Source organism: Coturnix japonica, chromosome 12 (assembly GCF_054131305.1).
Source record: "Coturnix japonica strain WE chromosome 12, WE-NBRP24, whole genome shotgun sequence".
Classification (NCBI taxonomy): domain Eukaryota; kingdom Metazoa; phylum Chordata; class Aves; order Galliformes; family Phasianidae; genus Coturnix; species Coturnix japonica.
This window is the reverse complement of record NC_140674.1, coordinates 2,175,447-2,200,402: the sequence shown is the minus strand read 5'-3', so window position 1 is coordinate 2,200,402 and position 24,956 is coordinate 2,175,447. Positions and strand designations below refer to the sequence as shown.

Genomic DNA, 24,956 nt, shown 5'->3' with positions numbered 1-24,956 from the left:
GGACAAAAGAAACTGTGGTCACACTAGAAGAAGTAGAGGCCTACTGCCTTCAGTGATATTTGGATCTTGTATTTCTTGGTCCCCTCCATCTGCTGCTGCAGACAAGCCCTGATATCTGGAGTGCCAAGGTATGAACACACCCCAGAACAAAGCAACGGTGCTGTAGTTCAGGATCTGGTGTCACAGCTTGATAAAAACTTGTCCACCAAAGTAGCACTTGAAATGAAGGAGATCGGTAGTGCATAGGAAGGGCTGGGAAATGTAGGAAACTACCATTTATAGTGAATTATATGGCGCTCTGTGTGTGCTTGATGCTGTAATGGGTGGGAAGGACATCAGTGGGACCGAAACTTCAGTTCTTGGATCCATTCAGAGAATATGTTAAGCAGCCCTGTGAAATGGTGACAGCATACTCCCAAAGCAAGGGAAACAAGTCCAGTTTCAGGTTTCATTGAAGTGTAAAGCAGTGCTGACTTTTATTTTTCATGAAGGCTTGTCGATCTCAGCCAGTTCTGTGCACACATACCTAACTGATGAGCTCACACTGCCAGTCAAGCTCCAGAGCTGTGACTGAATTTTGCTTTGGGTTTTTGACTGCTCAAAGCTTAGAAACCCTGACCCCATGATCAGCATGGTCCTTGTGTTCCTTGTGATGGATTTTTGCTGGTTTGTAACATGGATTTCCTCCTCAGGATGTAAAAACTCTTGGCATGAAGTTTGGGAAGGCCTTAAGGAGAAAAGCCAGTGCAATTATCTGCGTGTTCTGGGGGCACAGAACTGCAGCCTGCCCTTCTGACCACATCCAGCCCAGCTTCAGGCTCCTTCTGCACCCCTGGCAGGTCCAGGTGTGTCAGACTGGAATCTCCCATGGACACAAAGCAAAAAACAATGTGCAAGTGAAGCCAAATCTAAACATGATGAAGCCAAATGAGATTTCTCACCACAGACAGTGACAGATTATGTTATGGAAATGCACATCTTCCTAATTATTAACAGTAGTAAAAACCTGTTACTGCATTTTATGTAACTGAATTATGAATGACCTAAATTTGGAAGCGGTGAAGGTGAATCGTTCATGTCCTCATGCAAATAAAGACACGGCATGAAGTGCAGCAATGTGAAAAACAAGAAGTGGAAGTGCTGAAGGAGCTGCAGTGTTTTCTGAGGAGGGCAGGAAATTATCCAAGTGTGCTTCAGCTTCTCCAAAATGGATCTGAAGGCACACACTTAGGAGCACGTTTGCCAGCAGGTTTAGAAGCTGGTGTGAGCAATCTTGGTATAACTGTGCTTTCTGCCTGTGAGTGCAGCAGATTCCTAGCAGCAGAATGCTCCCAGCACCTGCCCTGCAGCTGGGCATCCTGCTGCTGCCCACTGTGCCTGGAGCAGCACAGCCAGAGCACCATGGCTGGGCCACCCCGAGCCAACCCAGCCCCACAGGATGGCCCATACTGGATGACTAGCAGGGTGGCAGCTCATGCCCCGAGCTTGGCACGCCGTGTTGCAGGCCTGCCAGGAGCCGTGGGGCTGCTGCAAAAGCTCCTCGAGAGCTGTCAGGTCGGGGCTGTGCGATGCATCAGGGCAGCTGTCTGGAATGTAGGGCATTGGGACAGCAGCACAAGGCTGGGCGAGCAACAACGCTTCAGGTTTGGAAATAGTGACAGGTCCTTGGGCAGGCTGGTGCCGGGCCAGGAGGAGGAGCCAGGCAGAGCTGCGAGCAGCAGGAGCGAGCGGCAGCGGGCGAGGGTCGGCGGGCAAGGCGAGGGGCGGCCGGCTGTGCGGGGCAGCGGAGAACAGGTAATGGGAGCGTTTGTCGCTGCTAATTGTACCGCTTCAGCCTTAGGAATGCGACTGGAGGCTGTTTGTTTGTTTGTTTGTTTCTGCCAATCAATAATTACTTTAAAAAAATGTGATTTTCTCATCAAAAAAAGACATGGAGAATTCTCTTCATGCATTTCTCCATCTCTGTGATTCCTGTCCTGGGGAAAAAAGAGCCAGAGGAATTCAGATTCCTGTCAGTGGGCTTCCGTGCTGGAGGAAAGATGGATGTTAGGTTTGTCGTAGGAAACAATACATAAATAGCATGAATATAACAAGGCTCTAAAGAAATGAGACATACTTGCCTCTTTATTGCTTCCTGTCTACCATAACGACATGTTCCTCATTTAACTTCTCCTCCTCTTTTTAAATCACAAAATAGCATCTCCTGTATAAAAGCATTAAATCCAGAAGGCTCAGAAGGCATTTGTACCTCATGGACCACGGGGGGTGGTTTACGCCTTCCACTCTTCCTTCAGGATTCAGCGTGTTGGCCCTGCAACGTGACTGAGCAATGTTTATTATCGGCAGCTCCCCACCTGTCCAGTCTGAGTTTTATGGTCATTTCTGCCCAATGATTCTGCTCACAAATAGGTGGGTAGGGAAGGCTTGGGATCAAAGCGTAAGCCACAGATTTCACAACATTTCCTTGGCAAAACAAGGTGTTGATTTAGTTGCTGGCTGGAATCTGCAGACCTTCATTAAGGTGTTCTCCTGGGATGATGCTGATAGCATCTTCCCTCCTGTCTTCATGGGCAGCCCTCAGCCCTGCAGCACGGCCTCGTTTGGCACAGCGCTGTGAGCAGGTGGGCAGCATGGTGGAGAGGCATGAGGCCATCTCCTTTAGGGGTATCTCAGGCCCAGCAGCAGCCCTATTATTGGCCTCAGAGCAGGTGCCCAGAGCCTTGTTTACAAAGAATGGGCAAGCGGGTGTTGATCCAGGGGGGATTTTGCGTGCTGTTCTGAAACAGCTGCATCTACATGGCAGCTGTTTCCACATCCCCCTGTCTGTCCGAGCGGGGCGGCCGCTGCCTTCAGACCAGGCATGCAGGCCTCCAAAGTCACGTTTGCTTGAGGCCCACCTTACCTTCTGCTTCATGGGCAGACTAAGCTTTTTGTGGTTATTTGGACTGGAGAAGGGATTTATTCAACTTGTAAAGTGCCTGAAGGACTCAGAGATGAAGAGGTGCCCTGCCTACTGAGTGGTCTTGGCAGGGGCAAATGGTTTAGGATGGTGAGGTGTGGCTGGAGGGCAAAGTTGGAGTTGTGTTGTTTGCGGCAGCACGGCACAAGTGAAGGCGTGTGGTGCAGAATTGAGTGCAAAAGAACAGCTGGCCTTGGTGGGGTGTAGGGGCTGTGGTGGTCCAGCAGGTACTGCAGCACTGCCATGAGAGCCTGGGCACTGCCTCGTGCCTGTGTAACTGTGTGATTATAGGTGCTATCTGTCTGCCTGTTCTGCAGCAACAGCCCCTCAGGTCTTTCCCTCTGTGGCTAAAAAGAGCTCAGACAATGCTGTTTCTTTGCTTCTCCCTATAGAGAAGCTCCAGACAAACCCCAGCATGTCCCTGTCTTGCCGGGTTAGGCATTGTTTTCATGCTCTCTCGGTGCTGTAAGGGCTGTAAAAAGGAAATACTTCAGTGTTTATAGCAGCAGTGATGCAATGCTTGTTCTTCTCAGCTTTGGGATTCCACTCCCTTAGCCTTCTCCCAGGCCTGGGAGATGGGAGATACTGGGTGGAAAAAGCAGACACCTGCTTTCTGCATGGGAAGACTGTTCCCGTGGGCCTTGTTTTGAGCCTCTTAGAAGGGGTGTTGGGAGGAGAGGTAAAGCGGGGCTGGCGTGGGCCAGCAGCCTCCAGCTTCACCCCTCACTCCCATAGAACCCCAACCCTTTGTGCATCCCTATGTGCATCAATCACCTGACAGTCGTCTGAGCTGTGCTTAATGTTCTGAATACCTGGAAGGGAGCAAAGGCATTCACACGGCAGCGGAAAATTCTCATGGCCATGTCGGCACATGGCTGCTTAAAATAGTGAACGCCTTCAGCGGGAGGAATGCGCTGACCCGTTTAGGTGGCATCGCTGTGTGCGGGGCTCAGACTCAGCACCAGCAGATAAACACAGGGATGCTGCCAGGATGCGCTAGGATTGCCAATCAGCTTCTAATTTTATCGGAGAGCCTTGCGATGGGCAGAGAGAGACAGCAACAACCCGACCTGCTCTGAACACACTGAACGCTCGATTTGCATTGCTAAAGAACTATTAACAGAGCTTTACAGGAACGAGCCACCTTTAATAACCGCCCTCGGCCGCTGTGCCCGAGGTCCAGCCCCGCAGGTCACCCACACGGCACAGCCCCTGCATCCATCCCTGCCGTGCCGGCCCTCGGGTGCATCGTGAGCAGGTTATGAAACCACCGATTGCCCAGCCAGGGTCAGTAATTATTATTGTCATTCTGAGCGCTCCATTTGCCCTTTTCACACAGGTTCCCTTACCACATGCGGTTTGATCACAGCTCCCCGGGCCATCCCGGGGCACCCTCCTCTCCCGTTTCACTGCCCACCACTGCCCTTAATCTCTTCTCTATTTCTGAGCTGAGCTGGGCAGGGTCGGCCCGATCCCAGCGCTCAGAAGGGCACATGGGGCACGAGGGGCTATTTTAAGCAAAACATTTGCTCGGGGCCATGCGCTTTTCAGAGCCGCATTTTTCCTCATGCCACACGCCGTTAAGATCCGCTGTGTGCTTTGCAATCCGAGCTGCAGCTCGCTGCTGTCCCCGTCTTTAGTTCCGCGCTGCCCCGGCCGGGCACGGCTCGTCATCCCGCCGCGCTGACCCCGAACTACAGCTCCCAGCGCCGCCGTCACGTGCCGCGGGTCACGTGCTCGCCCGGCCCCTTTGTTTTGAGCGGCGCTGGCAGCGGCCGCAGAGCTGCGCGCTGAGCGACACGGCGGGCGGCACCGCGCGGAACCCGGCACGGCTCTGCTCGGCTGCGGGCGGCACCGGAGCGCGGAGGGTGAGGACAGCGGGGAGCGGAAAGCGGCGGGACCGTGAGCGGGCGGGACCGCGGAGCGGCGGGGAGCTGCGGTCCGTGTTCCGCCGGGAGCCGCGTATCTCCGCTATTGCCCGCGGGCAGCGGGGCCGTTCGGCGGCTCACGGCGGTCCGGGGTCTCCGCGGTGGTTTCGTAACCCCTGGTCTCCCCGCTCCCTCCGTGCCCCCGGGCGGCGGCGCAGCGGAGCCCCGCGGTGCGGATTGGGCGGCGGGCGGGGGGGGCGGGGCGGCGCGGGGTGAAGGTGACATGGAGGGCGCGCGTGCGCCGGGCGGTGGCGGGACGGGGTGGCGGCGGTGCGCATGCGCGAGGGGACGGGGGTGGCGGGGGCCTGAGGGGCGCGTGTCCGCGTATCCCCACGTTCCCGCCCGTCTGTGCCCCGCGTTGTGCCCCGCGTTGTGCCGCTGCTCCGTGCTCTGCGTTGCCGCGTGCTGCCGCAGGGCTGTGCCGTGTAAGCAGGAAGGTGGCGGTGCGCGCTGGGAGCGGCCCGCGCTTCCGGGCCTGTTGGGGCCCGCGCTCCCCGTGCGCGTCCCCGCCTGCGGACGGCGCGTGCCCGTGTCGGCGCCGCTACGCGGTGCGGTGCTGGCCGGGCCGCCCTGTAACCCCGCTCAGCGCTCACCACACGCTTCTGCACGTGCTCGACGGTTCTGTTGTTGTTTTTTCTTTTTTTCCTGCTCGCTTTTGGGTATTTTTGGCCTCAATTACCCGTGAGTCTCACGTCCAAATCAGTTCCTGTTTTTTGCTGGGCGATTTCTGAGGGCATTGAGCTCGTTATGTGTCACGGCCGCGTTTATTGCCGGGTTCTGGCGTTGCTGACGCTTGTAGCAGATGAGCTGTGCGCCGCCCCTCACTCGCTGCCCCTCACTGCCTGCACCTCGTCAGTCTGCTGGCACCGTGTTGGTTCTTACCGACAAGCTCTTGCTGTTTATCAGGAGGCTCCATCGCTCTGACGCTCCTCCCGTTAACCACAAGCGAACGCTCCCTTAAAACAAACAGCTTCACTTTGTGTTGTGAAGAAGGGAAGAAAAAACGCCGTGTTTGGTTGTTGGTGGAAGGAAAGTTTGTGCCTCTTCCTCCACCCTGTGGGTGGGTTGCCTGCCACCCGTGGGGCTGCTCAGTGCCTCCTGTCCCTGCATGTGCAGGCGGCTGTGTGTGTCCCGACAGTTGTTAGAGCTGGGGATGGAAGGGGACATAATGGTTTGTAGGGTGGTGAGGCGCTGGAACAGGTTGCCCAAGGAGGCTGTGGATGCCCCATCCCTGCAGGCATTCAAGGCCAGGCTGGATGTGGCTCTGGGCAGCCTGGGCTGCTGGTTGGTGACCCTGCACACAGCAGGGGGTTGGGACTGGGTGGCCTTTGAGGTCCTTTTCAACCCAGGGACACCCCCAGAACTTCTCTGCACGGCAGTGCCAGCACCTCACCGCCCTCTGGGTTAGGAATAAATTCGTTCTGTAGATTATTTACTTTTTAGTCTTCCATTTCTTTAAATGGTCAGGGCATTTAAAAAACAAAACAAAACAACAACAACAAAAAAAACCCAGAAACATACAGGAGTTGTTTGGTGAGCAGTAATTTAGTGCTATTCCTAGTTTCAAGTACAAGGAAGGCAGCGCTTCCTCCAGTGAGCTGTCTTAGCCCAAAGGCCTTATTTTCATTTGTTGGTGATTGCATCATGCGGTATCTTAGTAAGCCTTTAACTCCTCACAGCACAAAAAGCCCAGCTCTTGTTTAACAGTCACAGTTTCCTTCCCTCTCCATACTCCAGTGTCCCATTGCTAACTAAAGACCTGCTTTGTTTTGGAGAAGAATTTCCACTAACTTGAATGAAACAGCAATTTAAAGCTGTGACACCAGAATCAATCTTTTAGGGTTTATATTTAGGTTTTCTTGGCTACGTTTCCCTTTTCACTTCTGCCCATGTTCCCGTGCTGAGTGGTATGGAATGGACTGCAGGCCAAGCTGGGTGCTGGCAGCACAGCTGGGGAGGTGGCGATGGCAGCGGCTGTTGTTGTTCTTGGTTTTATGTGGGCTACGTCATTCCATGCAGAATGGTTGGGAAATAAATTCCTCAGACAGAATCTGCTACAGATCAGGCTGCCTTAATGATACATCGTTTGCTGGTTGTCTCAGAGTGATTTTGTTAGATATGCTCATTGAAACAGTGTTTTTCAGAGGCTGTAGTGACAGTTTGTCCCACTTTAATTCCGATTAAATGAAGTATTCTGTAGGATAAAGGAGCCCTGCCGAGAATCTGCCTTGTAAACGTAAGTGAAAGATTTTATATGAGAGGTTTAGAAACATTTTTCTCAATGAGGAGGCAGATATATATCATACGTCCCTGGTCTTTGTAGAGATGATGTCTTTTGAAGGTGCTGTGTTTATTTAAGGTAGGAAGGAATGGCTGGTTGTGATCTGTATTAAACAGCGGTACAGGCTGTTTGGATTGGGTAATTGCAGCTCTGAACGTGCTAACATGTCAGGAAATAAATCTGTGCTAGGAGCTGATGTTTACTGACTCTCTGCATTGGGAACAATGGAAACCAAAGCATCTCTTTGATTATTTGCAGGAAAAAATAATCAATGAGTTCTACAATAATTCGGAGCATATTCTCTTAGACATACACATAAGAAGTACCTGCATGTGGGATGGTATCTGTGTGAGAGCCTTGGGCTGCTCTGCCCAGTCCTCTGCTGGACTGCCATCCAGTTCACTTCCAGTTCAGGGGTGCCAATGAGCCATATTGCTGCCAGATCCACTGGTCACATTGCCTCTAACATCCAGGATCTGCACAAGATTTTAGGTGAAAAAAACACTAGTTTTGTGTTTACTGGGATTTGAGCATTTTTGCTACTTCAGCAGTTTTATGATCTGTACTGGGAGGGATGTTGTACATTGTGTACTTCTAACTGGAAAGAGAGCAGTGTTATTGCTAGTCATTGTTTGCTTGTAGTTCTTAGGAGAGCAGAAAATGTCTTTCCTTGGTAAACTTCCTCTGGTCTTCAGTTTCAGTAGCTTTATACAAATGTCATTCTCTATTCTCTGTTGCGTATTAACAGCTTACATTTGTTATTGATTCCAGCTTAGGTGAATAGTGAACTAATTTCTAGACATGGGGAGTGGAAAAGTGAAAACAGTTACGGTGATCAGTGCTGCTCCTTGAGGTAACTGATGGCTGTTAACCACTGGTAGTGTAAGTAGTGTGGGATTTGTGATAGTGGGTGGAGGAGTTGTTTATCTCAGCTCCAGTTGTGTATTGCAGACTTTTTGCTTTTCCCCCCTGACCTTTTGATCAGTTTTATTACAGTGTTACATGAAGGCTCCAAAGCCAGAAGAGCCCAAGCTCTGTAGCTTTGTGCAGGAGAGCCTTTGGTTTGTGTCAGTAAGGCGATCTGCTGAAGCTGAGGTCCCATTTCGCTTACGTTGAGCCCTAATCCTATGCTGGCAATGTTGGGATGTTCAGAATTCGTCAGCCCTGACACCCGTTCTATGTATAGTATACAAATAGTGTAGGGGGTGGGGTTTGTTTTTAACATGTAACAGATGGTGCTGCCATGCCCTGAACAAGGTCACTTGCTCTGAGATATTGGGTCAGCTCTAGGTGACCCAATAGATGGTACCCAGGTACACATGGAACTTCCTAGGTGGGAAGTTGTACCCACTGTGTGCCTACGCGTGTGTCTTGGCTGTGTATTGTGATGAAGCAAGGAACATATCGGGCTGACTGCTGAAGTGTTCTTTATTTTTCAGGCCGTGGCACTGCAGAGAAGCTCAGCCAACTTTTCTCAATGACTCTATAGCCAACTGATGTAACAATGGTACTAATATTGGGACGCAGACTGAATAGAGAGGATAGTGGGATACGAGATTCCCCTGCAACCAAGAGGAAAGTTTTTGAAATGGACCCAAAGTCGTTGTCAGGCCCTGAATTTTTTGACTTCTCCTCGGGATCGTCGCACGCCGAAAGCATTCTGCAGATCTTCAATGAGTTCCGAGACAGCCGCCTGTTCACCGATGTCATCATCTGTGTGGAGGGCCGCGAGTTTCCCTGCCACCGCGCGGTGCTCTCAGCCTGCAGCAGCTACTTCAGAGCCATGTTTTGCAACGATCACCGAGAGAGCAGGGAGATGCTGGTGGAGATCAACGGCATTTTAGCCGAAGCTATGGATTGCTTCTTGCAATACGTGTACACTGGCAAGGTGAAAATCACTACGGAGAACGTGCAGTATCTCTTTGAAACATCGAGCCTCTTTCAGATCAGCGTTCTGCGCGATGCCTGTGCCAAGTTCCTGGAAGAGCAGCTGGACCCCTGCAATTGCCTGGGCATCCAGCGCTTCGCAGACACGCACTCGCTCAAGACGCTGTTCACCAAGTGCAGGAATTTTGCACTGCAGACATTTGAGGACGTGTCCCAGCATGAAGAGTTCCTCGAGCTGGGCAAAGATGAGCTTATTGATTACATCTGCAGCGACGAGCTGGTGATCACGAAGGAGGAGATGGTGTTTGAAGCTGTCATGCGCTGGGTGTACCGGGCGGTGGAGCTGCGAAGGCCAGTGTTACACGAGCTGCTGACGCACGTCAGGCTCCCGTTGTTACACCCCAACTACTTCGTTCAGACTGTGGAAGTGGACCAGCTGATTCAGAACTCCCCGGAGTGCTATCAGCTGCTGCACGAGGCCAGGAGGTACCACATCCTTGGCAATGAGATGATGTCTCCCAGGACTCGGCCACGCAGGTGAGGAAATAGTTTATTTCATATGATTTGATGTTTGCTTGATGTTATTTTATGCAGTCACAGAGTCTTGAAATCTGCCATGCGATAGCTAGTAAACAATTCTATTGTCTGACCTTCTTTCTTTTGTTGCAAGTCAGGTAACTGCAGTGTGCTACAAACAATATGGATGGGGATACATATGCAGAGGATTTACTTGTTACGTTGTAAAATGCTGTAAAAAGCAGCAGTAGACGGCAAAAGGACAGGTTGTTAACTATAAAGAAATAGTATCTTTCATTTTTGAAGAACTGTGAAGCAGGACCTGAAACATTTCCTGCTTATTCCACGACATATTAATAAAGACTTAGTGCTTCTTAATGATGTGTTACAAAATACAAACAGTGACTGACTATGTGAGAGGAACGCAATTGATGGCCAGCGGTGGTTGTGATCTTTCCCCCACCCCAAGTATTTTCTTCTTAAAGCTTCTTATAGCTGTGCATTGCCACAGAAGGTCTGGGAGCTTTTGGTTTTCTGAAGTTCAGATGCTGGGAATGCTGGTTTGTGGGGAGTTCCCTGAGTGGGGTCTGAGGGAGCTGTGGTGGTGTCTTTGTAGCATTCCAGTCTGTGAATGCCATACTTCACCTAATACAGGTGATTTCAGGCTGCCTCGTGTTTCTTCCTGCTAGACCTAATAAGCAGCAGTGTGAATCTGAGTAGGCAGGAGTGAGAGAAGTCATTAAAAGAGAAAAAGCTGGCTGGCCTCCCAGCAGGAATTATTTCCCCTCTTCTAGATTGCATTTGTGGAATAGTTCTTTGTCATTTGTTTCTGCCTATTTGTTTGCCTATTTATTTCGGTTGCCTATAGCAAAAAGAGGTGATGATTTAAAACAGTTACCAGGTCTCTCCTTACCCATGTTTTCATCACAGCTTTTCTGGGCATTTCTTCAAGGTTTGGGGAGCAGAGGACATTGGAAAGGTCTTTTCCTTCTTGATTTCTTCCAATTCCTTTTTTAATATGAACTCTTTCTAAAAGGAAATAGGACGTAGCATCAGAATCTCCCAAGTGTTTTGTCTGAAACTTATGGAAGCAACTTATAATTCCTTGTATGGATATGGATGCAGTTGTAGTGTGAAGTACCCATTTTTTTAAAGACCAGGGTTGGTTTTTCTTCTGTTTTTTTTTCTTTCTTTTGGAAGCTGATGAGGAGGTACCTGCAGTGACATAGTGACATGTTAAGGCTGAATTTCTCTTGTCCCCTGCTGGCTGTGTTGCACAGCAGATCTGTGAGCACTGTTCAGGCAGTGAGCAATAATAAATTTCCATATGCAAAAAGAGATGAAACCAAACCCCCCCCCCCCAAAAACCTATCAGCCAGGCTCTTGCTGCTCTGTGGTTCAAGTTATCTTTAGATTTTCAAGTTCCCATGAATCCTTTTCTCACACAGTTCCTCTAAAGCCGTCTGTTAACTGAACGTTCTCTTTAACTGGTAAGAAGTTGCTCCAGTTGCATACATTTTGACACATCTTTTTTGGCTACATATAGGTATGTGGCCAAAGAAGGTGTGTGGCTCAAAGGAGGTGACCTTTGATTTCACTTGGCATTTCTATCTTCCCATTTGCTACACAATCAGTATCTGGGAGGAGCCGTGTAGTTTGTCTCCCAGACCTAAGATGGTTTTGAATGGAATCTCTGAATTATTGGATGTTCTTCTGTACAGCTGACACACTGGTGCTTGGCACTGTTCCCTAGGCCAAAGGCCTGTGTGCAGCTTGGGACCCCTTGGAAAGCTGCTTTAGGAGCGCACTGGATAATGTGATGTTGTCAGATATTATCCATTCTCTCACCTCTTCATACCTGGAAGATCTCCCCTGGAACTTCTAGCTTGCCTCTGTTTCTCAGCTCATATTGCTTCCTTCAGGGGCTGTCAGGAGGACCCCCTGTACCACTGCTTCACATCCTATCTGGGAACTGCAGCTTCTTCTAACCTTCATTCACAGATATCATCAGTTCATTTGGAACTGACTTTAAGATCTCTGCAGTGTAAGACTTGTTCAAGGAAATGGAACAGAGAAAATATTTCTTAATTGAAGAAAGTGTACGGCTATGTAGGCACTAAACCTTTCAGATGTTTCTTTTTCCTTGGATTTAAAACATTGTGCTAAACTAATATCCTCTTTAAGGAGCACGATTCTCACAGTGAGCTCTCTCCAATCCAGTTTTGTTCAGCTGAGAAAGTAAACACATTTCAGTACAATAAGCTTTTCAGTAAATAGAGGGCTTGGTTCTAATCTAAAAAGTAATCTGCAGAGAGACACTTTTTCAACGTGCAGTTAGTTGATATCTAGACTTGCCTCTGGGCAGGTTGTGAGCTTATAATAACTCACTCTTAAGAGAACTTTTCCTGGGTACTGCCTTAGTACAGAAGTCTTTCCTCTCCTGCCTTTGGAGAGATTCTTTTCAGAGCTGTTTCTCTTAAAAAGGAGTACTTCAAATATGTAAATGCACAGAAACCAAGAGTCAACATCACTTCAAAGCTGAGCCGCAGAAGAGAGAGTTCTCCAGTCTAGTTCAGATGTGTAAAGTGCCTCCACAGATACAAATCTTCACTGTGTAATCTTTCTTATAGTGCCTTTTCAGCTACCTTTGCCTTTGTGTAAGATAGAAGAGTATATTTTATTTATGATGTGGTGACAAGGAGGTAGAAGAGCTAAATGGTTTTGTTCATGATTCTTCAAAGCAGGGAAGTTGTCATCGAGATTTATAAGCTAATATGCATATGCATGAGTTCAAATATTAGGAAACCGGGGCATGGATCATACAAGTTTTAGCTCAGGCACAGTCATAAAGCAGGGTGAGGTTTTTGTTTTGAGACAGTGTGATACTCAGCAGTGATATGAATGGGATCTCTCTACTCATGAGGATCAAAGTTTAAGCACAAAACAACAAAGCTGACTAAAAGTAAATCTTGGGTTATTTTATTTGATTACTACACAGCAGACCTGGAAATAACTGTATTAGAGCAAGATTCTTTTAAGAAACCCTGAAAAGAAAGGATTTTGAGGAATGTTCATGTGTACGCATTGGAGAGAAGGGATAAAATTCACTCCTGATTTGCTTGTAGGTGATGGTCAATTCTCTGCATTCAAATGTGGATTTAAAATATAGTAAATTTTTCTACTACTGTGAACGCAGAGTGTATATAATGCAGAAGCATCAGATCAGAAGGAAGAACGAGTGTGGAACAATATGAAAGCTTTGCAGACTATCTCATGCCTACTTTGAGAGTTGTTGTTTTCTTTTTTCAGCTTGAATTTTCTGACTTTTTTTTTCCAAACAGTTTTTGAAGACATTGCTATCTGGCCTCCATATACCGATAAGTACCTCTTAATCTGAGCTTTGTTTTCCCTTTTTTAGATCAACTGGTTATTCTGAGGTGATAGTTGTTGTTGGAGGCTGTGAACGAGTTGGAGGGTTTAACTTGCCGTACACTGAGTGCTACGATCCTGTAACAGGAGAATGGAAATCACTGGCCAAACTTCCAGAGTTCACCAAGTCTGAGTATGCAGTGTGTGCCCTACGGAATGATATCCTTGTTTCAGGTGAATAATCCTTGCAATTCCTTCCAATTTGAGCACCCTGAGTTGGTCATTCATTTATGGCAGCCCTTTGTAGTATTTTGTTTTAGATACGCCTCACTTAGGCCTTCTAGGAAGGATAGATTGTGTTACCAGCAGTGGCATAGATGCTGAGTCCCACATGTAAAGTTTAAGCAAAGAATCTGCCTCCTCAGGTTTGTAGCATCTTTGCCATGTGAGCAGAATGTAAAATGAAGGAGATGGTGCACGGATCAAAGAGAAGGGAACAGCTCATGTTAGCAATGTGCCCCAAGGCACAGCAGCAGTTAAGATTCCCATTTTGATTGTCTTGCTCAGGTAGTTACGCTCCAGAAAGCCTGAAAAGCATGGGCAAAAACCATTAAGTTGCATCCCGATCTCAAGAAATAATCTAATATGATGTCAGCATGCTGGGAGAGGTTTGCAGAAGTAAAATAACTTATCTATGTTTTCATGTTCTGAAATCTTCTGGAACTGACTTCAGCCAAGTGTGAAAAGAGTATAATTCCATAGAGGGTCATGGCAGTAGCTGACATTTCTCATCCTGGGATTAATTTATTCAGACTGGCATATTTTTGTTCCTAAAGGTGGAAGAATCAATAGTCGGGATGTATGGATTTATAACTCTCAGCTTAACATTTGGATCAGAGTTGCCTCCTTAAATAAAGGCAGATGGCGTCATAAAATGGCCGTTCTTCTTGGTAAAGTAAGAGAAGTACATTTATAATTCCTTTGGCTGGGGTGTTTCAGATGTGTAAGCAAGCAGGGGAGATGACATATGTACATGCTTATCATTATCTTGTTGCATGGCCCATTAAATCATATTTCATATGTTTAGATAAGGTAATATTTAAAGTAATTATGCTTTGATCAGTCAGTCCTTGTCCATGGAACTGAAAATCCTCAAAGAGTTTTTTGTGAGCTGCCATCCAAATGACTTGGCTCCAAGTTTTGGGATTGTTTTTATCAGGCAAAGACGTATCAGAGTTTGCCCTCATACAAAAAGTGCTCTCAAAATCTAAACGATTTGTGCAGTTTTGAAGAAAAAGCAGCACTGCTTTGTCTTTTATTTAGTATTTTATAGTGAAATCAACCAGCTGTGTTGCTATAAGGAAATGCAGATTTGTTTGTGCCAACAACTAGTAGTTGGGATCAGCTGACTCCATTAATCAAAGTTAGGGAAGGGCTGTGTGTGTGTCCATTGGAGGAAGTTTTAGAGATGCAGCAAGCAGAGGAAGGAGGGCGGGCACAATTGATAATGAGATCTGCTTCTTAAATATGAGAGATGCCACAGGAAAGAAATGTAAATGTATATTGAATGTAAAGAGGACTCTAAAAAGGAAATGATGGTACTTTTCACCATGTCACCTAGGTCTACGTCGTTGGAGGGTATGATGGGCAGAACCGCCTCAGCAGCGTGGAGTGCTACGATTCGTTTTCCAATCGCTGGACAGAGGTGGCTCCCCTTAAGGAAGCTGTGAGCTCTCCTGCAGTCACCAGCTGTGTCGGCAAACTGTTTGTGATCGGGGGTGGTCCTGACGACAACACGTGTTCTGACAAGGTCACTTAACTGCTTTGCATCTCTTCTAGTAAAGAGAAATGTTGGTTTGAAGATGGGTCATGAAGAGATCTGTTTTAATTGGCTTTGGGTGGAGTATGGAATGAGAAAAATACAAAAATGCATAGCAAGGAGCAGTGACTTATTAGTATGCTGTTACTTTGGGCTCTGTCGTGGACATTAAATGTGCTGTGTTAGGCTTAAACCAAACTGCTTGGAAAAGGTGTTGAATACAGACTATACAAAGACTGTTCATACACATGCCTGTATTTACATGGACCTCATTTTCTTGGTGAGGTATTGCTTCCTTCTCTGTCTATGCTATGAACTCTGTGGGTGTGACACACTATAATTCTGGGTGGGCTTTTAATCTCAAATGCATGTGTTTGTTTTCAGGTTCAATCTTACGATCCTGACACTAATTCTTGGCTGCTCCGTGCAACTATCCCTATTGCAAAAAGATGCATTACGGCTGTGTCTTTAAACAATCTGATCTATGTTGCTGGTGGGCTCACCAAGGCAATATACTGCTATGATCCAGTTGAGGACTACTGGATGCATGTACAGAATACGTTCAGCAGACAGGTAATAAAGGCCTGTAGATGTCTGAAAGGTATTGATTTACATTAATATCTTAGGAGGATGTTAATTGAAGCTTATTTAAACCTGGTAAGATTGCATCTCTTAATTCCATCCTTGTTTTACTTCTTCATCTATATAATAGAAGATCTTAGAGAAGAGGCTAAACTAATCTATTTTAAGCTGAGAGCCAGTGTTAGCCAGACCAATCTTTGAGAGAAGTTCCTGTTGGACAAGAGTGTAATACACTGGGTAACATTTCAAGTGAATAGAAACCAATCTCTGTCAGGCCCTGTTATGTTTTTTGTTTTTTTTTAAATGTGAATTTAAGATAGTAATTTTCTTATAATTGACTCTAAACATCCATCAGTATTTTTTGTTGCATTGAAAAGCTCTCAAGTGCAGATAGGAATACCGTACAGCACAGGAGGTATCTGACCTGAGCAGTGAGAGCCATGTCGCTTCAGGATGTGGAACACTTAACAGCGTGTGTCCCTTCAGTAATAAAGTGCATGTGTGTGTTGAATCACTTTTCCCTGTCTTTTAAATATATGTGGGAATGGTACAGACCAGTCTGTTTACAAGCAATAGTCACAATGCTGAAATTTCTCTTTTTCAGATAATCACGTGTTTGTTTTTTTTTTTGGTGTATTTTGAAACAGGAGAATTGTGGCATGTCTGTGTGTAATGGAAAAATCTATATCCTTGGTGGAAGACGAGAAAACGGTGAAGCCACAGACACTATTCTTTGCTATGATCCTGCAACGGGCATTATCACAGGAGCAGCAGCCATGCCCAGGCCAGTATCGTATCACGGCTGTGTGACCATTCATAGGTATAACGAAAAAGGCTTTAAACTGTAATTTTTTTTGGAGGAGAAGACAAGGAGAAGATGATGGCATGAATGAATCCAGTGGTCTGCTGCAAGGCCGATTTATAAATCCAGAAGTGGGAAAATGCCCTTTCCCTACCTAAGTGTCATAAAAAACAATTGTATCCTGTGCCTTTTTGGGGAGAGAGAAAAAAAGGAAAAAAAAAACCAAACAAAAAGCAAGGAGGTTTAATTGAATTAAACTAGTCTTCAGTCTACAAATCTCTCTAGTAACCAGACTATGCTGTACTAGTGATCAGATGGTTGTCCTATGTGCGTTTAGTAATTAAATCTGGAAGCTTTGTAGGGAAGGTGCCTTCACAAGCACTTGTGCCTGTGTCCCAAGTAGTGATACCTACAAGGTGTTTCAGGCTCTGCTAATTGGAAAAGTACATAGGCAAGTAAATCTCAGAGAATTATCCAGGATAATTACCTTCAGTTAAGAAAAACAAACAACTTGTATGATTACAAATCATATGCAATGCATTCTTACAAGCAGATTACATGGCTTAACCAAATAGATTTCATTTCAGATCATGCGTGGTTTGAGATTTAAAGCAAAAGCAAAAACATACAAAAAGAGTATTTATGCTCCGTAGGAGAAATATTAGGTAAATGTTTTTTCTCTGAAGAAGAACAGCAACATCTTAGTTGTTTTGTGAGCCAGTGCAACATACTGCAGCGAGGACTGTGTACCTGAATGCTATGGACCTCATTCATAGTGCTTTTAAATGCCTACCAGAAGTGCACGGCTACAGAACATGGAAAACTTGTGACTGCTGGGCTGTAGGTGTGCTCTGTGAAACAAACGTGGAGTCCTGCTTTTTGAATTCCTGATGAAGCCTGAAAGTTGCTGGGTTCGCTCCTTGCTCACTGTGAAGCGTCTCTAAACTACTCAAGGGATAAAGAAGAACGAGCTCTGGATTCTGCTGCTGTTCATAATGGCACTGTTAATAACCTCGCAGTGGAGGTGGGGGCTCAGTCTGTATCCTGCAGCAAACAGGTGGGTCTCCAGAACCTGTCATCTGCAGAGATGATTCAATACCCACCAGGTGTTCCTTGGTCTTTCTTCAGACTGTCACTTCAGCGCAATTCAACTACTGCAAAAGCTGCTCAGCCACAGGTCAGGAGTTCTGAAGGTCCTTCGTGTCACTAGAAAAATAGCTGTGGGGCTGTCCATGTAGCCATGAGAGGGAAACTCCCACATAACATGTTTTGGCTCTTCTTGAAGCCAGCAAAGCACGTGTATTTCAACCCAGATTTCCTTAGTGAAGGTATTTCTTTTAAGTCCTCTTTATACTTCTGCACTTGGTCTCTTTATTCCCATTATGCAGCTGTACAGCTGAGGCACAAGTTCATGAAAACCAAAATAGCACTTGAGAGCTGGAAAATGAACATGACTTTCTATCTGTCAGTTTCCTATTAGTCTCCAGAAAACTCGGGAACTCCCTTCCAAAGGAATTCTGACAGCAGCCAGTAGGGAAGTTGGTCAGTGCCAGGGCAGAGAAAAGCAAACGGCTTCTGCAGAGGTGAGCTGGCCTTAGCATTCTGTGTCCATGCTTACTCAGGAGGGACAGAACAAGCACCACCTCTGGAACGCCGTTTGCTCTGCTGGACTTTCTTCACCATCTTTGTTTCTTCGTGAGATGGAAATTCTGACCCTCAGTGAAGCTGTGCCAAATTGGGAGTCATCGTTTTCAGTGCCACGCGGTCATGACTTTTAAAGAGCACTGGGAGCTGCACTTTGTGATGCATTAACTTGCAACCTCAGGAAAGGACACAGATTTCAGTTTCTGGCTGAATACCAAACACTGCTTCGTATTTGTAAAGAATATTGATAAAATACGAAATTCTGCATATCAACGATGTAATTAGGAGATGAGCCCCATGTACATTCACATTGCCCTGAATAGGAAGCCATTTGGAAACCTAAGGCAGAACTTAGATATAAATGAAATCCTTTTCCAAGTTTCTGGTGTGTCTGCTCACTGAGTGTTGTTCAGAAAGCTTATTTTAGTACCTGTGAATAAGGTCCGCTGATAGCAATGGTAAATTGCCCAGTAACTGATACCATATATGAACACTGTATATAACTTGTGCCATCATTGTAAATGAAAATGTACGAAGCGATAGGAGCACTTCATTAGAGATGCAGTTTGAAACATATTCTTCCTTCATGTTTCTATTAAGGTTTGTGATGTTGATTGTCATGCTAAGCTGTCTGTAAGCGTTCTGATTCAGTGTCCTTTATGTATAGATACCCTTTAGTCTGTTTACAATGCTGCACTACTCTGTAAATAGTGTAATACTGCTTTTTATCATTCGGAAAACGCGGTTTAGAGTTGCATTGTATTTTCTTAACAAGTTATGTACCGTTTCCTATTATTTTTGAAATGTAAAGTGTTGAGTGAACTGGTAAATGCAGAAATGTAAACGTAGGAGAAAACTTCTGCTTACAGCTCTTGGGAGCCTGTATGCAAAGCCAGACAGTTGGTGTGTAGCATTGCTAGAACGGCAGTTGTTCATGCAGTTATTTCCTTAGAGCAAGCAAACACTTCATCCTTGCTTTCTGAGTCTGATTTGCCCTTATGACCTGCTGTATTTTTGGATGTGCTAGAAGAGAACGGTTCAACCATGTTTGCAGAAGGATTTGTTGTTTAGGAGGCTGCCTTCCTGAGGCACCTGTTCTCTGATGCCTTTCGCTTTGGCGTATAGGAGTCAAAGCTTAAATCTGCCTGCTCTGCAGCTGACTGCATGTGGTGGCTGAGCCAGCTGCTTGTTTGTTTCTCCCCCTCCTCAGCCCAGAGGAAAGTTTGGATGTCTTCCACCACAATCAAAAGATTTGCATCATAAATGGTAAGAGCTTTAGCAACTCTAAAGCAAAGCAGTGCTGTCAGCTTAACTCTGTGCAGGCACAGGGGTCAGGTCTCCCCAAAGTCACACCTAAGTGCAGATATAAAGAGCCGTCTGATATCTCCCTCCATTAAGTAATTAATTCTCCATGATGTATTCCACACTTTAAAAAGAAATTAGAGTAAATATTTTCCTTCTGTATTTTGATATCCACGCCATCCCGTTCCAAAGTTCACCAGATAACGTCCTTCCATTCTTAGCAATGCGACGTTAAACTGAGAAGAAAGTTAATGTGTTTTCGTCCTGGCTTTGGGCAGGTTCTGCATGGAAAACATGAGTGCAGCTGCTGCCTTTCATCAGCACGGTGATGGCTGCTCAGCTTCTGCAGTAGTTGAGCTCCCCTATGGTAGCAGCTGCAGTTGCAGCCTTCAGTTTCCCTCTGTGCAGGCACGGCACTGCTTGGAGCTCTGCCTCGTGGGTAGGTGGAGCTGTGAAATTGGCCGCACAGAGACCAGGAGAGCATGTAGGGCTCGATCACAGTGAGGCAACCAGAATGTTTTCATCTGAAGGCGGGCCCACCATCAAGGAACAGCAAATGGAGCTGCTGGTGAGGACGTGCCCTGTGTGTGCTGCCGGCCCTCAGCTGCCCAAACAGCAACAGGGCTTTTCTGCTCAGGTGTCTGTGTGTCCCCACCTGTGTGTGATAATGTGGCTGGTTTGACCATGACGCTGTTATAAGTGATGCAATACAGTGTGTTGATACCGTAATCACGGCTTCCTAAGTACTGAGTTCCAAAGAAAGAGTTTGTTATGCTGACAAAATCTCCGTGCCTTGAATTCATGTCTGTGTGTGGTGAAGAGTCCGGATCGCCCTCCTGGGCACGGCCAGCTGCTGCTGCTGCTCTTCTGGGACAGAGAAACGCCGCCGCTGGGCGGCAAGAAGCGCAGCACGGCGTGTTCGGAGCACGAGAAGATGCTCCGATCCGGCAGCGCTGCGGCGGATGGAGCCGTGACAGCGGAGCTCGTTCCTGTGCCGTCCGCTCGCAGGGCAGCCCGGGTCAGCCCGCAGCGGGCGGGGCTCTGCCGGCCGTGCTGACAGCGGTTCTGTAGCGTAGCACCATCGCGGTAACATTGACGTATTGCATTTATTTCTTGCATAGTCGTTTGATTTCCTTTTTTTTTAAGTTCAATGTACCTAATAAACATTCGCCTTTGGAGCAGCGCTCTGTGCCGCCTTGGGGCTGCGGGGGGGGGAGGGCGGTGCTGGAGGCGGGGGTTGCTGTGGGCCCGGTGCCCGCGCTCCGCCCGCCGCTCCGTGTCCGCCTGCGCCGGCTCCTCCCCCGCGACGCGGCGCGGTGATGGCGGCGGTGCGGGGCGCGGCGGGACGGGCCGCGGGGCGGCGCTGAGTCGGGGCGGGGCGGCCGAGCGGAGGGGGGGGAAGGCGCGAGGGAGCGCGGCCGCTTTGTGTGCGGCGGGGGGAGGGGAGCGGCGCGGCGTGCACGTGGGCACCGAACGGCCCCGCACCGCCCCGCACCGCCCGCGGCCTGAGGGGAGCGGCGCCGCACCGAGCTCCGCGCGAGGCGGAACAAAGGCCGCGCCCCTCCGCGGGCCCTTGCGGGGCGGTGCTGCCTCAGCACCATGTCCGGCGTCAGGAGAGCGCTGGCCGAGAAGGACCCCGACTACGAGGACATCGCGGTGGCGCCGCCCAGCAAACGGCACCGCGCCGCCGAGCAGTCAGGTGCGGGACGGGAGCGGGGCCTGCTGGGTGCGGGGGGTGCGGGGCTGCATCCGCGGCCCACAGCGCGTCTGCCGTCTGCACGCGTGTGTGTGTGGGGCTGTGTGCGTACAGCATCAGCGCGGACATCTGAGCTTCCTGCGGGAGGAGCTGAGGGCGGCCCGGCAGAGCCTGAGGGGCTGTAAGAAGAGAGGGGACGGACTCTATAGCGGGGAAATGGTTTCAAACTAAACGAGGAGAGGTTTAGATTGGTTATAAGGAAGAAGTGTTTTACAAGGTGGGTGGTGAGGCACAGGTTGCCCAGAGATGCGGTGGATGCCCCATCCCTGCAGGCACCCGGTGTCGGGCTGCACGGGGCTCTGAGCACTGTGGGTGTCACTGTGCGTTGCAGGGGACCTCTGTAGGTCTTTTCCAACTCAAATAATTCTGTGACTAAGTTCAGAACAAGCCCTGAGCACTGCCCTGTTGAGAGGCAGTGGATGCAACAGGGATGCAGCTGTTCCTGCCCTGCAGTGTGTGGCTGTGCTGCCTGCAGGTTGGAGGGCTGTCCCCAGCGGTCCCTATGGCAGCATCACTGCTCTTTCAGGCCTTACCTGGGCCAACAGGTTTGGGTGTCCTGAGTCCAGCAGGAGGGTCTGCATGAGGCTGCCAGCAGCAGGCTGCTCCTCCATGGCCCATAAGATACATGTGGTCACTCACCTCATGCGGATGCTCAGCTCAGCAAGTTTGTGTTATTGCTGCTGTGTAACATGGTGTAAACTTCCTGGGTACAAACTGGAAACAGTGTGCACAGCACTGGCAGGCACACGGCTACAGCAGAACCTGGTGTGGTGAGAACACTGGGGTTTCCCTTTTGCTGCCTCAGAGCTTTTGTGAGGCAAAAGTAAACAAACCAGCCCTGTTCTCCTGCCTCAGACCTGGAGAGGGACAGCCTGCCTTCTGCATAGGCCAGTAGGAGAGATGTATGTGCTTCTTGTGAAGACAAATTACGTTCTTTAGCAGAGGAAAGATCTTTAATGGTGTTCATGGTGCTGTATTTGCTCAGTGTCAATGTATCTGTTTTCTTTATTTCAACGGAGACCTCAGAAACAGCAGTCTCCTTTCTTTTCCATGTGTGGCCTCATGCAGCTCGAGATATTGCTGTGCAGAAGATTGAGACCATTATCAAAGAACAGTTTGCTGTCGAAATGAAGAATAAAGAGCATGAAATTGAAGTTATAGATCAGGTACGAGGGATTTGTCTTACAGACTAGGCTGTGATGTGCTGGGCTTTTGGAGGTCACTCCACATTGTGTGTTCCCTTCTCTTTCCACAGCGCCTGATCGAAGCAAGGCGGATGATGGACAAGCTGCGTGCCTGCATTGTGGCCAACTACTACGCATCTGCTGGGCTGCTGAAACCTGGAGAGGTAAATACATGGGGAGCAGAAAGACTTCGGGCAGTATTTGCAAAGCACCTCTCCTATGAAGACAGGCTGAAGGAGCTGGGCTTATTCAGTCTGCAAAAGGGAAGGCTGTGGGGAGGCCTCGGTGCAGCCTTCCAGTATTTAAAGGGAGTTTATAAACATGAAGGAAATCAGCTTTTTATGCAGGTAGATACTGACAGGACAATGGGGAGTGGTTTTAAACCAAAGGATGGGAGGTTAACATTAGATGTCAGGGAAAAATTATTTACTGAGAGCGATGAGGTGCTGGCACAGGCTGCCCAGAGAGGCTGTGGCTGCCCCATCCCTGCAGGTGATTAAGGCCAGGCTGGATGGGGCCCTGAACAATCTGATCTTGTGCTTATCTAGCAGCTGGCAGCCTGCCTATGGCAGGGGGTTGGGAACTGATGATCCTTGGGGTCCTTTCCAACCCGAGTCATCCTGTGATTCAAAGTGCTGTGTCCATAGTGCCTAGTTTTGTGGCTGACATGGATTTTCACTGCATGTTTACTTATTTATTCCAATTACGAAGAGCCAATTGTGCCCCCTGTTCCTTGCTTGCTCTGCCATGCAGGGTGTCAAAAAAGAAAAGAGAAAAGAAAAAGCTGTATCATGTAAAGTGTTCATAAAGGTTACTAGCGTGGCCTCGTTGTGTTTCTTCTCCATAGTTATTACACACTCCTGCCTGGTGTCACTGTGTGGTTAATTGTGTTTTAATCTATTTCAAAAACTCCTTGCTTACATCCAAGCTAAATCAGTTCTCTCTTTATTTTTAAACTTGTTACTAGCTTCTTTGTGTGTGGCTTTTAGTGTGGCATTAACTTCTCTTTGACTCTCTTGGCTCTGAATGGTTGTTTCTGCCTTTGGGAAGCTCTGCAATGTAACTCTGTGTGCTTGCTATGTAAATACCCAGCAGATCATCATCTTGCAAGCTCCCGGTTTCTGATCTGTTTTCCTCAATATGAGCAGTTCCTCAGCCCAGTGCAGCTGTGTGCTGGGCTTTGTTATGATTACAGTGGTTGGTTTTTTATTACAGATTAGTGAGTGAGGCATTGGTCAGTTCACTGGATGAGAGAAGAGCAAAATGGGTCGCTTATTGATTTATTTTGCATGTGCCTGGCATACTGATAGGATTTCTGTTCTCTGTGTTCCAAAGCCCAGGCTGTGGTTTCGGAACTGCTAAGTGCTGTTGTACAGGGAGCTGGTTGCTGATGCCCTGTGCCTGGCAGGCAGCAGGCAGGATGACTTCCTGATGAACACCAGAGCCCTTGGTGCAGGCAGTGCTGCTCAGGGCTGCTGTCTGTATGCATGTCACCCCCCCGTCAAGGTGGCAGAAGTTGGATCAGGGACTGTTAGGAATTAAAAGTAATCCAACAAGGGGGGAAAAAAGAGATGAAGACAAGTCTTTTATTATTATTATTTTATTTTATTTTATTTTTTTTTCCTTCTGTTTGTGACCAGCCCCTGGCTTTGAGCTCTGTTGTGCAGGAAGAGAGGAAGAGAACTTCTCCTCGCCAGGGCTGCAGGGAGGGCTACCCTTCCATCCATTGTGAGGGACTTTGGCTCCATGGACTTGAGTCTGCCTGCTGACAGAGAGCTACCCCTGCTTGCTTCATTGGTTCTGCATCAAGTGGAGGTGATGGGGGAGTAGGGTTGGCTAGTAGGAGCACACAGGGAGTTGTGCAGCTGTGTGTGGAGCAGAGCTGTTGGTGCCATGGAGAAAGGGAGCTGTTATGTCTAGGGTACACTGCAGGTGTTCAGGTGGCTGCAGCCCTCCTTGCTGCTACCAGGTGCATTTCTGAGACCAGAAGGCGTGCAGGAATAGATTCAGTCCGGGGTCCTGTTTCTGAAGAGTTGCTGTAAGCTTTTCAGTTACACGTGTTTTTTCCCATGAAGCAGGTGATGAGGTATTTGCTTTTTTATGTGTATGCTGACTTTTTCCTTTTAAGCTTAGACTTTGATATGGGCTGCAGGGAAATAATGACTGGATGTGCCTGGCCTGTGTTACAGGGGACCAGGTCATGTGATACCACCATTCTTAATCACCCTTCCATCAAGAAGTTTCTGGAGTCTCCCTCTCGCTCATCATCCCCTGCTCACCAGGGCTCGGATGCGCCATCAGCCAACCACTCCGAGAGCGACTCTCTCTCGCAGCACAATGACTTCTTCCTGGACAAGGACAATGGCAGCCTGGATGCGGACGAGCGGCTGGCAAACAGCCTGGACCAGAGGCAGAGCAGAAGTGCTAGCCGGGTAACGTAATGTGTGAATGGTGGTCATGTTGTTGTAGGGCTGTCTGGACTCAATAATCTGCTCATGTTCTTACCTGCCTTGCTGAACATTTGTTTCTTACCCTCTCCAACTGCTTGCTCCCACTTCAGCTTGTTCCTGCAGTAAAGCTCACCGAAGTTCATGTACCTGGGTTAACCACACAGCAGGAAGGTTGAATGGGAAGCAGGACTGCTCTGGTGTTGGTGCTGCTGCCTGCTGCATCCCTGGGGCTCGAGGAGTTGTGCAGCTCAAACCAAGGGCTTTATGCAGGTGGAAGTCAGATTGGGAGGGGCAAGAGCCCGCAGAAAATAGCAAGACGTTATTTCCTGCAGTGTTCTTAAGAATCTGGTGAGGCTGCATGCAGTGGTGCTGCTGCCCATCCTTTGAGGAACAGAGTGGCTGTATCCCTGGAGACTGTACTGGGGCTGCACAGTGCTGCATAGAGAAAGCACTCACAAGTGGGCTAGCATTTCTGCA

At 48.2% G+C, this 24,956-nt stretch overlaps 2 protein-coding genes across 22 annotated transcripts in view; both read left to right on the top strand.

Annotated features, from left to right (window-relative positions):
* The first annotated feature begins 1,474 nt into the window (after positions 1-1,474).
* On the top strand, positions 1,475-20,267 carry KLHL24 (kelch like family member 24). Of its 5 annotated transcripts, none has more exons than XM_015870953.3 (7): positions 1,475-1,794; positions 8,608-9,592; positions 12,990-13,174; positions 13,777-13,895; positions 14,562-14,750; positions 15,144-15,332; positions 15,989-20,267. In XM_015870953.3, the coding sequence occupies exons 2-7, from the start codon at positions 8,673-8,675 to the stop codon at positions 16,187-16,189; spliced, it is 1,803 nt and encodes a 600-aa protein (XP_015726439.1). In that variant the 5' UTR covers positions 1,475-1,794; positions 8,608-8,672; the 3' UTR covers positions 16,190-20,267. The 5 variants fall into 5 exon arrangements, 4 of the variants coding, with proteins under 4 accessions (XP_015726439.1, XP_015726438.1, XP_085368644.1 ...); XM_015870952.3 differs by lacking the exon at positions 1,475-1,794 and adding an exon at positions 4,706-4,827; XM_085512518.1 differs by lacking the exon at positions 1,475-1,794 and adding an exon at positions 4,919-5,057.
* Positions 20,268-20,367: 100 nt separating this feature from the next.
* YEATS2 (YEATS domain containing 2) overlaps positions 20,368-24,956 on the top strand; it is a 40,133-nt gene continuing 35,544 nt past the window's right edge. For 16 of the 17 annotated variants that reach the window (XR_014933104.1, XR_014933103.1, XM_085512513.1 and 13 more), the window contains exons 1-4: positions 20,368-20,788; positions 21,914-22,011; positions 22,101-22,193; positions 24,219-24,461. Coding sequence is in view for 15 of the 17 variants with exons in the window: in XM_085512513.1 (XP_085368639.1) it covers positions 20,689-20,788; positions 21,914-22,011; positions 22,101-22,193; positions 24,219-24,461 (534 nt within the window). In the remaining 2 variants the exon portion in view is untranslated. Of the gene's footprint in view, positions 20,789-21,913; positions 22,012-22,100; positions 22,194-23,669; positions 23,845-24,218; positions 24,462-24,956 lie in introns of all 17 variants that reach the window. The other variant, XM_085512511.1, reaches the window with a different exon arrangement.

What these genes read in the sequence shown, in the direction of transcription:
- KLHL24 (XM_015870953.3), top strand. Translation starts at nt 8,673, where the DNA reads ATGGTACTAATATTGGGACGCAGACTGAATAGAGAGGATAGTGGGATA. An exon ending in CCCAGGACTCGGCCACGCAG is followed by an intron (nt 9,593 to 12,989) that starts GTGAGGAAATAG and finishes TCCCTTTTTTAG; the next exon opens with ATCAACTGGTTATTCTGAGG. An exon ending in TGGCCGTTCTTCTTGGTAAA is followed by an intron (nt 13,896 to 14,561) that starts GTAAGAGAAGTA and finishes CATGTCACCTAG; the next exon opens with GTCTACGTCGTTGGAGGGTA.